The 12,828-nt window shown below is 39.3% G+C and overlaps 1 protein-coding gene across 4 annotated transcripts in view; it reads right to left on the reverse strand.

Annotated features, from left to right (window-relative positions):
* The window catches only part of rgs6 (regulator of G protein signaling 6), a 73,584-nt gene extending 62,532 nt beyond the window's left edge, over window positions 1-11,052 (reverse strand). The window contains exons 1-3 of one of the 4 annotated variants that reach the window (XM_079639405.1): window positions 10,978-11,051; window positions 9,954-10,000; window positions 6,723-6,829 (exon numbers count right to left, since the gene is read on the reverse strand). In XM_079639405.1, coding sequence (XP_079495531.1) covers window positions 6,723-6,800 — 78 coding nt within the window. In that variant the 5' untranslated portion in view covers window positions 6,801-6,829; window positions 9,954-10,000; window positions 10,978-11,051. Of the gene's footprint in view, window positions 1-6,722; window positions 6,830-9,184; window positions 9,271-9,803; window positions 9,934-9,953; window positions 10,001-10,977 lie in introns of those variants that run through there. The other 3 variants (XM_079639407.1, XM_079639404.1, XM_079639406.1) reach the window with 3 other exon arrangements.
* Window positions 11,053-12,828: the final 1,776 nt, after the last annotated feature.

Genomic DNA, 12,828 nt, shown 5'->3' on the forward strand with positions numbered 1-12,828 from the left:
CAAAATATTTACTTTTATGATCCACAGAACAAAGAGTCGTGCAGGTTTAGAACAACTGAGGGTGAGTAAAAAATGGCATGGACTATCCTTTAATTTTGATAGCTAGTATTAGGTGAAAGAGTTTCCTATTATGCCCTTTTATGAAGTCTTGATTTTGTTTTTGGTGTGTCCTAGAATATGTTTTCACGCTTGATTGTTCAAAAATCAAATTTTTCACATATTATACGGTACATTATAGCTCCCCTTTTCCCAATCTGTCTCGAACACGCCGATTTCGAATAAGCCCCTCTTTCCGAAATACTAAATGTGCTGTGATTGGTTGGCTGGCCCAGTGTGTTGTGATTGGCACTGTTTGGCATGTGTTCGGGAAATGTCCTGTGTGCCCTTCATGGAGCGTTCCGCCGGGATACATCATGTCGTGACAGCACTTCAAGGCCCCAGCAGATCAATAACTAAATGACTCTTTTTGTGTGCAAACAAACAATCAAAGGGTGAGAAAAACATTGCCAGAGCTGCTAAAGCCCTGAAATATAGCCATTTGGGGACGAAGACAGGAGCTAACACGCCCAATACAGTAAGGATAAAACATGAGACCTTCCGCTGACCTCAAATGAAACTGTATAATTAAGTTTCAACCCTTTAACCCTTACTCAAGGGTTTAATTCAGTGCGGTGACTTCCTTGAACACCCCTAAAACAGTGCAAGGGAATATCCTAAAGTGGATCAAAATCCCTGCCACTTCTCCAAATCCCTTTCAACCAATTGTGCACAAATTCAGCGTTTTATTTCAACACAAAACTCATGCATGTGCTCACTAGTCCAAAAGCCAGATAGGAGCCTTTAGCTGGAGGCAGCATCTGAGGATAAAGAGGGAAACATAAATTGATTGTGTTAAGCACCAAACAATATTTGCAGATTATATTATGTGCAGAGGCAAAACGCTGTTCATTTGAAGGATAGCGAACTCTATTATCTGTCATAAACTAATTGCTTAAGTGTAGAAAATACCACAAATAAGAAATCTGCCCAAATAAATACTTGGCCAAATAAGTTCAACAGAGCTTGAAAGAAATAATTAACGGAGCTGTCAGAATTCACACACACACACACACACACACGGACAAACCTGCTCACACACACAAGCAAAAACACAAGAACAAAGCAATAATGGGGCACCAGTCCTTTCCGTCTGCTTGTGTAGTGGTAATGAGGAGCATATCAAGTTACTGTATGCTGTTTTATAATAAGTCATCTCAATGCATCTGTCTATCTACTACAGTACCAGAACGCATATCTCTTCTTCACCGTTTCCACACCGCTCGTTTTATCATTACCCTCGCTTCATTTTCATGCTAAATAAAATATGGAGAGACATTTTTCATCACGGTTGTTTCTCTTCGAGCCAAAAATGGCCACTGTAGCGCAGACTATGGATGACAGTAATTAATTACAGCTGAATATGGTATGATAATAGGCCTGACTGATATAATTAGCTTCAAGAGCCCCCAAAGTATATTTCTGCCCACCTGGTTCATCCTTTATACCTGTAATTAAAAAAAGATCATTTGGGAAAGATTTGCTTTGTTGCCTTTGATTAGATCTAGCAACGTTCATCATGTTTTTGTCATGGTCTCTCAACAGGACACTAGCGGAAAACCACATGAAAACTTGAAATGGTGGTAGTCTAATTTTTCCAATGCAAAGGTTGCAAGGAGGAGGCCTGAGCAAGAAAAATGAGTTACTGAAATATATATATATATATATATATATATATATATATATATATATATATATATATATATATATATATACACAGTATAAAAAAAGCTCAAATAAAAATTAGAGGAGTTCAAACAACATCATTATTAGAGTTTAGTTTAGAGTTTCTGTTATATTCCCTCCGTTCAGACAGTCACAGATCTGTGGCTATACCTGCAAATCATTGGCTCAGTTCCCTCAAAAGAAAATGAACAAAGCTTCAGTGGTTCCCAAGTCAGCTATGTTTTCCTGAGATGAGCGGGCGAGGAAAATTGCCTGAGCCTTAGCTGTAAACATGAAAGTGAGACATAAATCTTGTGTAAAATATTTGTCAGTTATCTTCTGCTAGAAAACTCCACTTGATACAAATGCCCCAGCATGCCAGACTCCAATACTGTCTGGCTAATTTATTCTTTCTCTGTTGGTTATATATTCCAGTTCTGACATAGTGAGCCCATAACAGTCTTGCGTGAGAAATCTCTTCTGTCGTCATCTAGATGCAATCAACAAACCTACACGGGCCACTGACTGAATAATTTATGCCCGTTTCAAAATTACAAAATGAGCATACAAAGAAAGGTTAAAAGGTCCATGCACTGTTCAGTCATAAAACGACATCGATAATAGAACCAAGGTAGACAAGTGAAACTGACAGTGATTTAAAGGGCATCTGAGGTCAGCACAGAGCTGGTGACACTGGAAATAAACATCCCTCTGCCTGATTAATTCACCATTACAATGTACAGAACTGTCACAATGATCTCTCTCTGCCCTAATTATTATAAGTACGTCCATTTATTTACATGGAAATCTTTTGTAACAAATGTCTTTACTTACACTTTTAATCAACCTAATGTGTCCTTGCTAAATAAAAGTATTAATTGAATGATAGTGTAGGCCTATATCTTTCATTATATTATATATATTTATTTAGCAACATTTTTCACAAGAAAATTGAAATGCACTGACAGCTTAGTCTTGCACATGCCAGAGATGAGGAATAGCATGGGGAAAGATACAATACTGACTGGTTGATGCCTTTCAGAGTTTATATTGGAAGAAGAGCTTTCCATTGTAATTGTTGTTTTGGGGGGAATTGGCAGATACGTTTCTGCAGAGGCAAGGCATACAAACAAATCCACATATCTCGCTAGATAAAGCTGCCCTGGGAACGGTCATAAGAAACAAGATCCAAAGAATATTACATTTATATATTACAATAAAGCCTTGAAGGTTGCCAGAGAAGTCAAATGCACAGAACAACTCTAAGAATACACAACTGCCCCAACAGAATTGTTGATAAGCGTGTCAGATTCACACTTATTTCTGCACTTATTTGAAAGGGTCAGTGGATGTCAGCGGTACAGACTAACCTGGATGCATTGTGTCTCATGTTACATCAGAAACAAATAATTACCTCCATACAGTCAATACGCTTGGTTTTAAAGCATTTTCTCTGCCAAGAATCAGGAAAAATAAGAGTAAAAGACAATCTACTGATAGTGGCCATTAGTGTTGAGGAAAAGTAATGCATTACTTCCCAAAAATGTCACTTTTGTATTTTTCTCCCCAGAGCAAACTCGTTATTGTTTTGTATTTATTTTTTAAAGTTATATTTTTTGCAAATGTAAAATCTCTTTTACACCAAAAGTGAAATGAATAAGCCTCAGGCTGAAGGAAATGCAAATTCATACCTGTACAGTAGAAGGTGCAGCTATAAAAAAATATATTATTTTGGATTTTGGTTATTCTGGATTGGAGAAGATGCAGGAGGAGAAAGTTAAATTAAAAACTAAAAAATTAAACCCAAATGTGATGTTCATCTTAAGTCATTTTTGTTTAGTATGGTTGAACTGGATCATCGAAGATCAGCAGCAAAGACATTGGTTAAAGAGATTAAATAAAGTATATTTGTGTTATTTATATATTTATTTTTTGCAGGTTTGTATAATATTCTGTGATTGCAACTTTGCATTTCAATGTTTTTATTCATTTTGAGGAATAATGATTCTGAAAAGTAAATGCATGCAGGTGTCAGTCAGTAAATTGGAAAACAAAGTAACTTGCATTAGCTATTTGAAAAAAGTAAATATATAGGATATTTTGTTAAAAATTTAAAAGAAAGCATTACTTTACTACTTGAAAAATGTAATCTGATTACATAATTTGCATTACTTGTGATGCGTTTCCCCCAACACTGGTGGCCATACATCTGTTATTCCCTGTGCAGGGGGAAACATGTCTTTTTCAAGCCGTAAGAACACAGCATGTGCTCATGCACCATAACAGAACACATTGAGGTTGCTGTCAGCTTCAGAAAGGTTGACAGAGTTGCATATTGGGATGAAAAAAGGTCTCTACAACAGTGAATACTCTCTCCCATAGTCTCATCCTCTTTCTCTGCATTTCTCACACATTGTAATGATGTTCATCCCTTGGGGCTTCGCATGCTCTCCTTAATTGGTAAATTCATCAAAGTCAGTCCTGTCTCGCTGCGCATCCAGGTTATTGTGTCTGATTACACATGCATGCGCTCTCTTCTCCTCTTAAACCAGAACAAAACTCAGATGAGGTGCGTACCAAGACAACATCCACTACAACAGTATGCAAAAGAGCACAGTCAGCCATCATGACATGGGTCAGAGCGAGAGAGAACGACTGTGGACTCATTTTCTTCCAGAAGAGAGACTTCCACGCCATCACTCTAGACTGGGTGTTTGTTTGTTTCTACACAGAAGAATGACAATCTCTATGAACTCAAGCTCATGCCCTAGGGACACTGGGCATTTCTTTCCTGTGCCTATGAGCATATTGTGAGCCATCTGGTCCCTATCTCATATCCCTGAGAGGTAGTAAGCGACCAGAGGAACGGCAAGCTATCAATCAAACAGCCAATGAAATCATCTCATTGCAGGTCAGTGGTCTCCATCTTTGCAAGATTTTTTCTTCTTGTTCACCACACCCACATCTTAAGTGCCCCGTGTCATAACAGGAAGTACTTAGATCCTTCCTGTTTGGAAGGAAGGAATTTGGAAAATTTAACTGGAATCTCATTAAGTGTATTCATATCAATGGTGTACTTCTCAGTGCCATGGATTCTTCACAAAAACATGTTATTTAGATGTACTCAACAAAGGGTCTCCAAAGAGTGATTAGTATCAAATTTGTTTGCGTCTTATTAGCTTACGGTAATCTAAAGGTGCACACTCCACCACAATGTTTCTTTAGCAATTTGGCAATGACTCCAGTCTCACTGCTGTTGGGCTCAATATCTCTGCGCCAACTTGAGCTGATTATCTCCACCCAGATAGAAACAAATCATTTGGCATCAAATACGCTTCACTTGGTTTTCCATAAAAGACTTGGTTGTAAGAGGTCCCTGATTAACCGGTCAAGCAGAAAGATGTCACCAAGCAAGTACAGTAAATAAGAAAACTGTTGTTATAAAGTTATTATGGGCTTGATAGATATGTTTGGGAATGCTAGCACTATGAAAATCATCACTCCCTGACAGATATTTTCTCCTTCGAGATCAGAATTCTTCTTAAAGGTACACTGTGTAATTTTTTAAGTTGATTCTTAGCAAAAAACACTTTGTTCTTTCAAAATGATATGTGCTCATTAATGTATAATTACTTCTACCAACTAATCAAGTATTCTCGTAAGTGTAGAATCTGCCATTTATAATACATACGGGTGAGCTGCTCGAATGGCGGAAGCCATGTTGCGCCTCTATCTTGAAAATACATTAGCCAAAGAGGGACATACCTGGAAATTCAACCTTCGGCTTTCGCGTTTTTACACTAAGTGGCACCGTGACGAATGCGAGGGGAGATTACTCGCGACTGCCGGCAGATTTGAAATAATACGGCCATCGTAGGAGTTAAAACGCCCTCGGAATGGGAGGGGCTAGAAAGTAATATTCAGTTGGTAGTCATATACAATTTCACCGCTAGATGGGAGTAATTCCTACACAGTGTAGCTTTAAATGCCACATGATTGAATACGGCAAACTGGCATGCAAATGTAAGTCTCTCTCATGAAACATTTATAACTTTAAAAGGTAGGCCATTTTTTTAATAAACACTTTGTATATGTAGGCCTATAAAGATGTATAAACACATCCTGATAGTTATCAATAATGAAGTGATTATATATTTACATATATTTTCTGTGGAAGTCTCAGGACCAAAAATTTTTCGTCCAATCATTGCATTTAGTCCGAATGCATGTCATTACAGTAATTACGAGATGGCAACAGACTTGGATTTTTGCATTTCTGTCAATAATTTCAACGCCGAAATGAATCTGCAGCAGTCATATTCAATTATATGAATTGGTACAAGAGCTCTGAAATTCAGTTACGTTCATTATTATTGTAATGTTATGTGCTTTGAGACATAAGCTAATTTAACGCCGTCTCACGTTAATGCATTATGCATTAATGTGTTTTGAAGGAGGCACGGCTTTGGGAGCGTTCTGAAGGGAAGGTGGGATCTTACACTTTCAAAGCTTACTCGCTATTGCTAGCCTCTCCGAAATTGCCTATCCTACCTTTAAATGTAGGAGCAGAGATGGGATAAGAAATGCACAGCCATAAATTCTTTGCATTCTAAGGGAACATTTCTGTTTTCTATATGCTTCCAAGCAGACACTTTCATATAGATCAGGCCACTTCTATTTATTAAAAGTGACCAAAGGGTCAGGGAGGGAATGAAATATTCTATACAGAGAGAAGCTGAATAAATAGAGAGATAACAATGCACCAGCAAACAGACAAATAAACTCATTCAAATTCAAATCCAGTACTAAGCAATATTCATGACTCAGTGTGTCTGCCTTGCCCTCGTTGTATATATATTTGCTGACCGACTTTTTTACGCTTTCAAGCATTAACTTGCTGACAAGACTTTAAAGATGGCAAATCCAAACCATATAAAATTTAAAAGGCAAAGCAGCAGTACCTTCCTGTAAGCAATCATGTTGGGCGAGTCATCATCTGGGTCAGCCACGCCCACTGCACCTTGGTCCTGAGAGGCCATTATTGGTCTCTTGATCTCTCTTTCTGTCTCTGTGGGGAAAGGACAGAACAGAAGACCGATCAGTCATACAGAATTCTAGTGTGCCACCCAGACAACTAATTAACCGTGTAAAAGTGAGCTAAAGCACAGGCAAATATTCTAAATGAAAAATGTCTTAAATTCCAGTTTGTTTCTCACAATACTATCAGAGACTTGGAATAAAACAAATGAAGTCATAGACTCATTTATGATGCTTTTTATCTATTTTGGAGCTTCAGTGGTTCATATTCACTTTCATAGTGTGAAAAAAACAAAAAACATTTGTTTTTTGTCAGACATTTGTCAGACATACATAAAAACTCATAAAAAATGTGTTCCACTGAGGAAAGAAAGTGTTCATACGAGAACCAATGACATTCTTGCAGAGTTTCTTGTTCTCCTCCTTATGTGTTGTACTTGTTCAGTATGTGTCAGACTTCAATGGGGGGGGGGGGGGGGGGGGTTAAATAAACCATGACTTAATTTTCAGACTATTAGTCGCACAAAATTCAGATGGCTTCAGAAAATTCAGAATATAGCAGACACTTTATGTGAACCTCCTTTTTTGACCTTATATTTAATGTAAGGGCAGTCTTTGTAACTCAAATGTGTGCGCGGCTTCTGGTATCGTTCACTTCCAGTTATTTTAGCTGTACAAGTACAGACAGTGTGCTATGGTGTTTGATAGGCTATGATAGTCAAGGGCTGTGCCATGTGTGTAACCACACAGAGACTCGCGCCAAAATAAAGTGACAGCTGAATTGACCCTTCGCAGGGAGTTCGGTTGACAGGCGATCTGACCAATCATAATCCGCCATCCACCATTTTTGTCCGACAAAGCAGTCAGGAGAGTTTGTAGATTAACATTTAGATTAACTGTACGTCTTTCCGCGTTTAAAGCAACATTCATTCTTATGTTCATTCATGTTTATTTGATGCTATAAATTAACTAGAAGGAAGAGATGATGGGTTCACGAGCAGCTTTAACTGATGCTCTACAGCGATCTGACAGACACATTAAAGAGTCACAAAACGGTATTTATTGTTTAAATTTCTTTAAAAAATAATCAAATTTGAAAGTTGAGACTTTGTTTCATATCAAAAGTAACCTGGCCACTGTCTGTCAGCCATCAGTGTCCTCTCTGCTCCGCGATGTATTTTTCACTGCGTGAGAACATGTGGCGTGAGAGCGGCGTAGCTTGTCGGACATAGCAACAGTAACTAAAGGGAGCGGGTCTTTGCGAACTAGACTAGACTTTTAGACTATAATGGCTAAAAGTTAGAGCTAAGAGTGAGACTGTGTATGATGCTGTATTATTCTGCTACTTATCAGGAAATGGAAAAATAACTATTTTTTAAATAATTAAATGTATAGGCTATGGGCAGACACTTGCATGTGTCATATTATTAACATTTTACCAAAATCAAGTGGTTACAAGGTGACCAGCGAATGTCGGACATGTTTTGTCCGTCATTAGAACGACCGCATGAGGCAGCAAGTGCATCGCATTACGTTTTCATTAACTTACAGATTATAATGTTTATTGGAGCTATGTGGGCACTAAGTTTTTAATTTTAAGTAGGCTACTTTAAGTTTTTTAATTTTGGCCGTCTCTGAAATGGGTCAAGCCATTACCTGAAAAGTTCAAATAGCCTAAATAGCAAGAAATTTGTGTTCTTCCAAGGACGTGCATTTATTGCATAGATGGAGAAGAGAAAGAACAATGTAGGCCTAGCTACGTCTGAAATGGATGTGCACCATCGTACGGTTGAATTATAAAGTTTACCCACGGTTTATCTGTTGATCAGATGCACGTGAAGGTTGCGTTCATTACTATAGCTCATTATAAACGTTTATTCCGTAAAATTTTCTCAGTTGTAGTGAAGCCTACATGTTTCAATAACTCAATCAATAAATAAGAGATTTGTTCTGGAATACCGAAATTGTACTTAGGAAATTCTTTGGTAATGGCCGCCTCTAATTACCTTAAATCAGTAGGTGCACTTAAGTGTCATATTATGAACGCCGGGGGATTTAGTTTTAGGAATTTTAGCGTCTAATCGGTTGCACAGAAAGCGATTTATCGACCACTCATAATTGGAGTCCGCAGAGAAGACAATATAGCCTATCAGTTTTCAGTTTCAGATAATGGAGCAGGCGACATACACATCTTTATATACAGCCTATACGTGTTCCTGTCAAGAGCAATAATACAGCAATAGCCTAGCATTTTAGTTCTGCTATAGGAATAATTAAGCGTATTTTTGAAGCTGCAACCGTAGAGCAAAAGGACAAACAAAAAGAAGGTTTGCGTATTAACGCAATTTTAGAATATATTTACTGTACATAATCAAATACAACCAACCACAAATAGCCTAAAACTGTATGCACAGAAACCCCATCGTCGCTCCATGCTTTTCGTCTTCTTCGTCACAGGATGTAGCCTACTTCACTTCACTGCTTGTGTGTGTCACCTGCACGAGTGTGTGTGTGTGTGTGTGTGTGTGTGTGTGTGTGTGTGTGTGTGTGTGTGTGTGTGTGTGCTAGAAAAGAAATACTCAAGTATGGTCTCCTAAAATGATCATTGGACTTATTAGTAACCCTGAATTGATTATGCTTTTCCACGCTGGCCACATGAGGAGCGCGAGCTAACAGCTGCTTGTGATCAACACCATGCGAACCTAAAGGTAGAACTGTGGGCATGATTTCCCAGCGCCGCATTGCATTACAAATATGTGCAGCGATTTAAAAAAAAAAATAAGAAAAAAAAGGCAAACAGCTGCTTTCAGAGCGCAATTCCCCACTGGAACCCCGTCCCAATTCACACAGCACTCCACAGAGCGATGCCGAATATAGAGGCAGAAAACCCTGTCACTGAAAGACACGCTCGTACTCACTCACTCCCGCGCGCGCACACACACACACACACACAAGCGCGCTCAGCAGGGAGCGCGAGGCGACAGGATGATTCACTTCAAACTCACCAGCACTTCGGGAGCCACTTGAATCCAGCGCTGGACATGACAATTGATCGTTCAGTGCGAGCGAACATTGGTACAAGTTTACAGTGACACCCAGTCACACACACTCACTCACACACACACAAACAACTGATGACTGGGAGAGCGCATTACCTTAGTAAGTACCGCCTCGTCCACTCCTCGGAGCTCGATTTCTCCTCCTTAGCAACCAGAAAAGAGCAGGTTCATGATCTAACTGGCTTGAAGAGACTGTGGTGGTGATGATGATGATGAGGGTGTTGGTGGGGGGGAAGATGATGAAGAGAGAGACTCTAAGGAGCTGTGCAGCTGTGGAAAGCACTGGGTTCCTTCCACTCTGTCCGTGTCTCGCGCGCACTGGATCCCAGCGTGGGTGGTCGCTACGTGTAGTGAAGTGCTCAGGTACAGTGTGAGGATCCTGGCATGTGTGCAAACTCAGTGTGAGAGTGTGTGTGTGTTTGTGTGTCAGAGGCAAGGAGGGAATGAGTGGAGGGAGGAGAACAGAGGGTGGGGGTTTGGGGGTGGAGTGTCTCCCTCTGTAGTTTCTGGCAAGCAATTCTGAAATATGTATGTTTATTAAGTGAGAGAATGCTTTTATAGTCATACCAATTGAGTAGCCTAATCCCCTCTTATTTCTGCATTTCTCTCATTAGGACATCTTGCTAAAAATTAAGAGGATTAGGGTTTAAGAATAAATGATAATAAGCTCCAGCAGTTTATCAATTTATTCTTAAACCCTAATCCAGTAAGAAGGAACAGTAGTACAGGGGTCATTTTTGTCTTTACTAACATTCCAAGTTGACCATATAAATGTTTGCAAGAAAACAAGACTGTTAGAATAAAATGGTCCCTTCACACATGAAATGAGTGACAAGAGTAGTTCACTGTGCTCTGGTGCTCACACACACACACACACACCCGAGCTGTGAACAGCGAGTTTTGCGATTGTGTTCAAACTCCCCCATTCTTCAAGAACAACCTCTTTGCAAAGCCTGCAACATGTGACATTTCACATCAAATGTGCCGCTCAAACAGTTTAGTGTCAGATTGAAATGATCCTTCAGAAGGACTTGTGGTGCTAAACAGCCTAAAATAACCAGGTTTGACATACCTTATCACATATTTCTGTAATTGTTTAGAAATATTCGGATTATAATACCTGAAGAGAGCTAACAGATCATTCTTGAGCTGCAGGAAAACAACGTCATGCAACACTGGATGTCACCGCAGTCTCGAGCCCATCACTAGCAACTGTCCTAACATCAAAGGAAGCAGATTGAGAAAATATAGTCATTTCATGCTTTTAAAGGGAAAAATATCTGGTATTATACAATGAAATATTATTGATTTTATTTATATGGCTTTCAAATTTATTTATTTATCAGACTACACAACTAATTTTGAATGACCAAGATGTTTTTCAGAGAAGGGGGGGAGAAGAATTATTCTGTAACTCTTAATCATATTTCATCAGATGAAAAATTATTGACCACAACTAAGCTGTCTCAAGACGGCTAGTGGGACGCCATCTTCGCTCACTTTAATCAAGCTGGGGGAAAAGTCTATATAGATGCTCTTCGAACCGGGTAGAAGTCCTGAAGTATCAGTTTTTTAATACATCAAGCTCTTTTATCTGAAAAGATCAAGGAATATCTCACTTCTCATGATTTGATGGCTTTAAAAGGAAAGAGGAAGAATAGATCATCACATCTGGATGATACTGGGAGCCTGAACAAGTCTATGTGTATTTAGTTCCATCACCTGGTTCTGAAATGGATTAGACGAACAGAAAATGGGGAGAAATATTTATTAGATGCACTACAAGTATTCATCCACTGCAGAATGTCACACATCTGGACCACAGAGACCTCACAGAGAACACTGTGTCTCCTGTGCTTGAGGAAGCCTGCAGGTCCACTCATGTAATCTAGTTTCATTTGTGCTGCATCCCCTCTTCTATCCCATATGCACACGGACCTGCACACACACACACACACAAACCACCCTTCTCTTTTTTTTCCCTACTACCTCTTAATCGGCCTTCTGGCACAACAGAGACGATACATACCCACAGGGAATCCTGATAGAGTTCTGGGAGTTGGTTTTCTTCCAGTTCTGACAAAATATGATGCAACAAGGAGTGGTTTATAGAAAGTGCACCTTGTAACTTCACAGAGTAGGTTGCCGGTACACATAATTTGACTTACTGAGATTCTCAGAGACACATAATTTGTCTCTAAGAAAACTGATATATAAAGATGCGGTTGCTCAAGAACGTTGCGTTTCCAGTCTGCATATTTCTAGCTAGGGCCATTGTTATCAAATTAACCCTTGACCAAACAGCAAGTACTCTACTTTGCAGAGAACAGCCAGGAAAGGGCTATTTATCAGTGCCAGGAAGTGTCCTTTATCTCACAGTACCCTAGCCAGCCCTTTCCTGAGCCCTATAGGTGTTAACACAGCTCCTACACTATTTTTGGGGCTCTCTGTCCTTCATTGTTTTAGTCAGGATGTATAAAAGTGTCATGGCTGAGTATACAGCATTTACACACAATACTGGTAGTTTTCAAGCTATACAAGAAACTTACCCCATACTGTGATTCAAAATACAGATAATTTGATAGAAACACGCATTAGCACATGCTCAAATGCTCTCTTTCCAAAAAATCAATACCGTCAGAAGCCATTAGGGAGGAGTAATTGCTCATCATGTCTGAATCACAAATGTATTCAGCCAACCACTCACTCAAAGAGGCATGTGTACACACATATACAGTCATAATGGACATTGGCGCATAGCGACATCAGCACAAATTGACAGTATCAGGAACCCACCCACTCCAGGCTAGATTAATTATTTAGTGAGAGATGCAAGAAATGCACAGAGGTGTTTCCCTATCTCCAGTAGCCTAATTGCATTGCACACAATCATCTTACTAAATTGGCTGCTTTTCCATTTCACGCAGACAAGAAATGATCTTCTGTTGAGCTGCAGGATGAATATCTGTTG

The sequence above is a fragment of the Phoxinus phoxinus genome, assembly GCF_949152265.1.
Source record: "Phoxinus phoxinus genome assembly, chromosome: 16".
Lineage (NCBI taxonomy): Eukaryota > Metazoa > Chordata > Actinopteri > Cypriniformes > Leuciscidae > Phoxinus > Phoxinus phoxinus.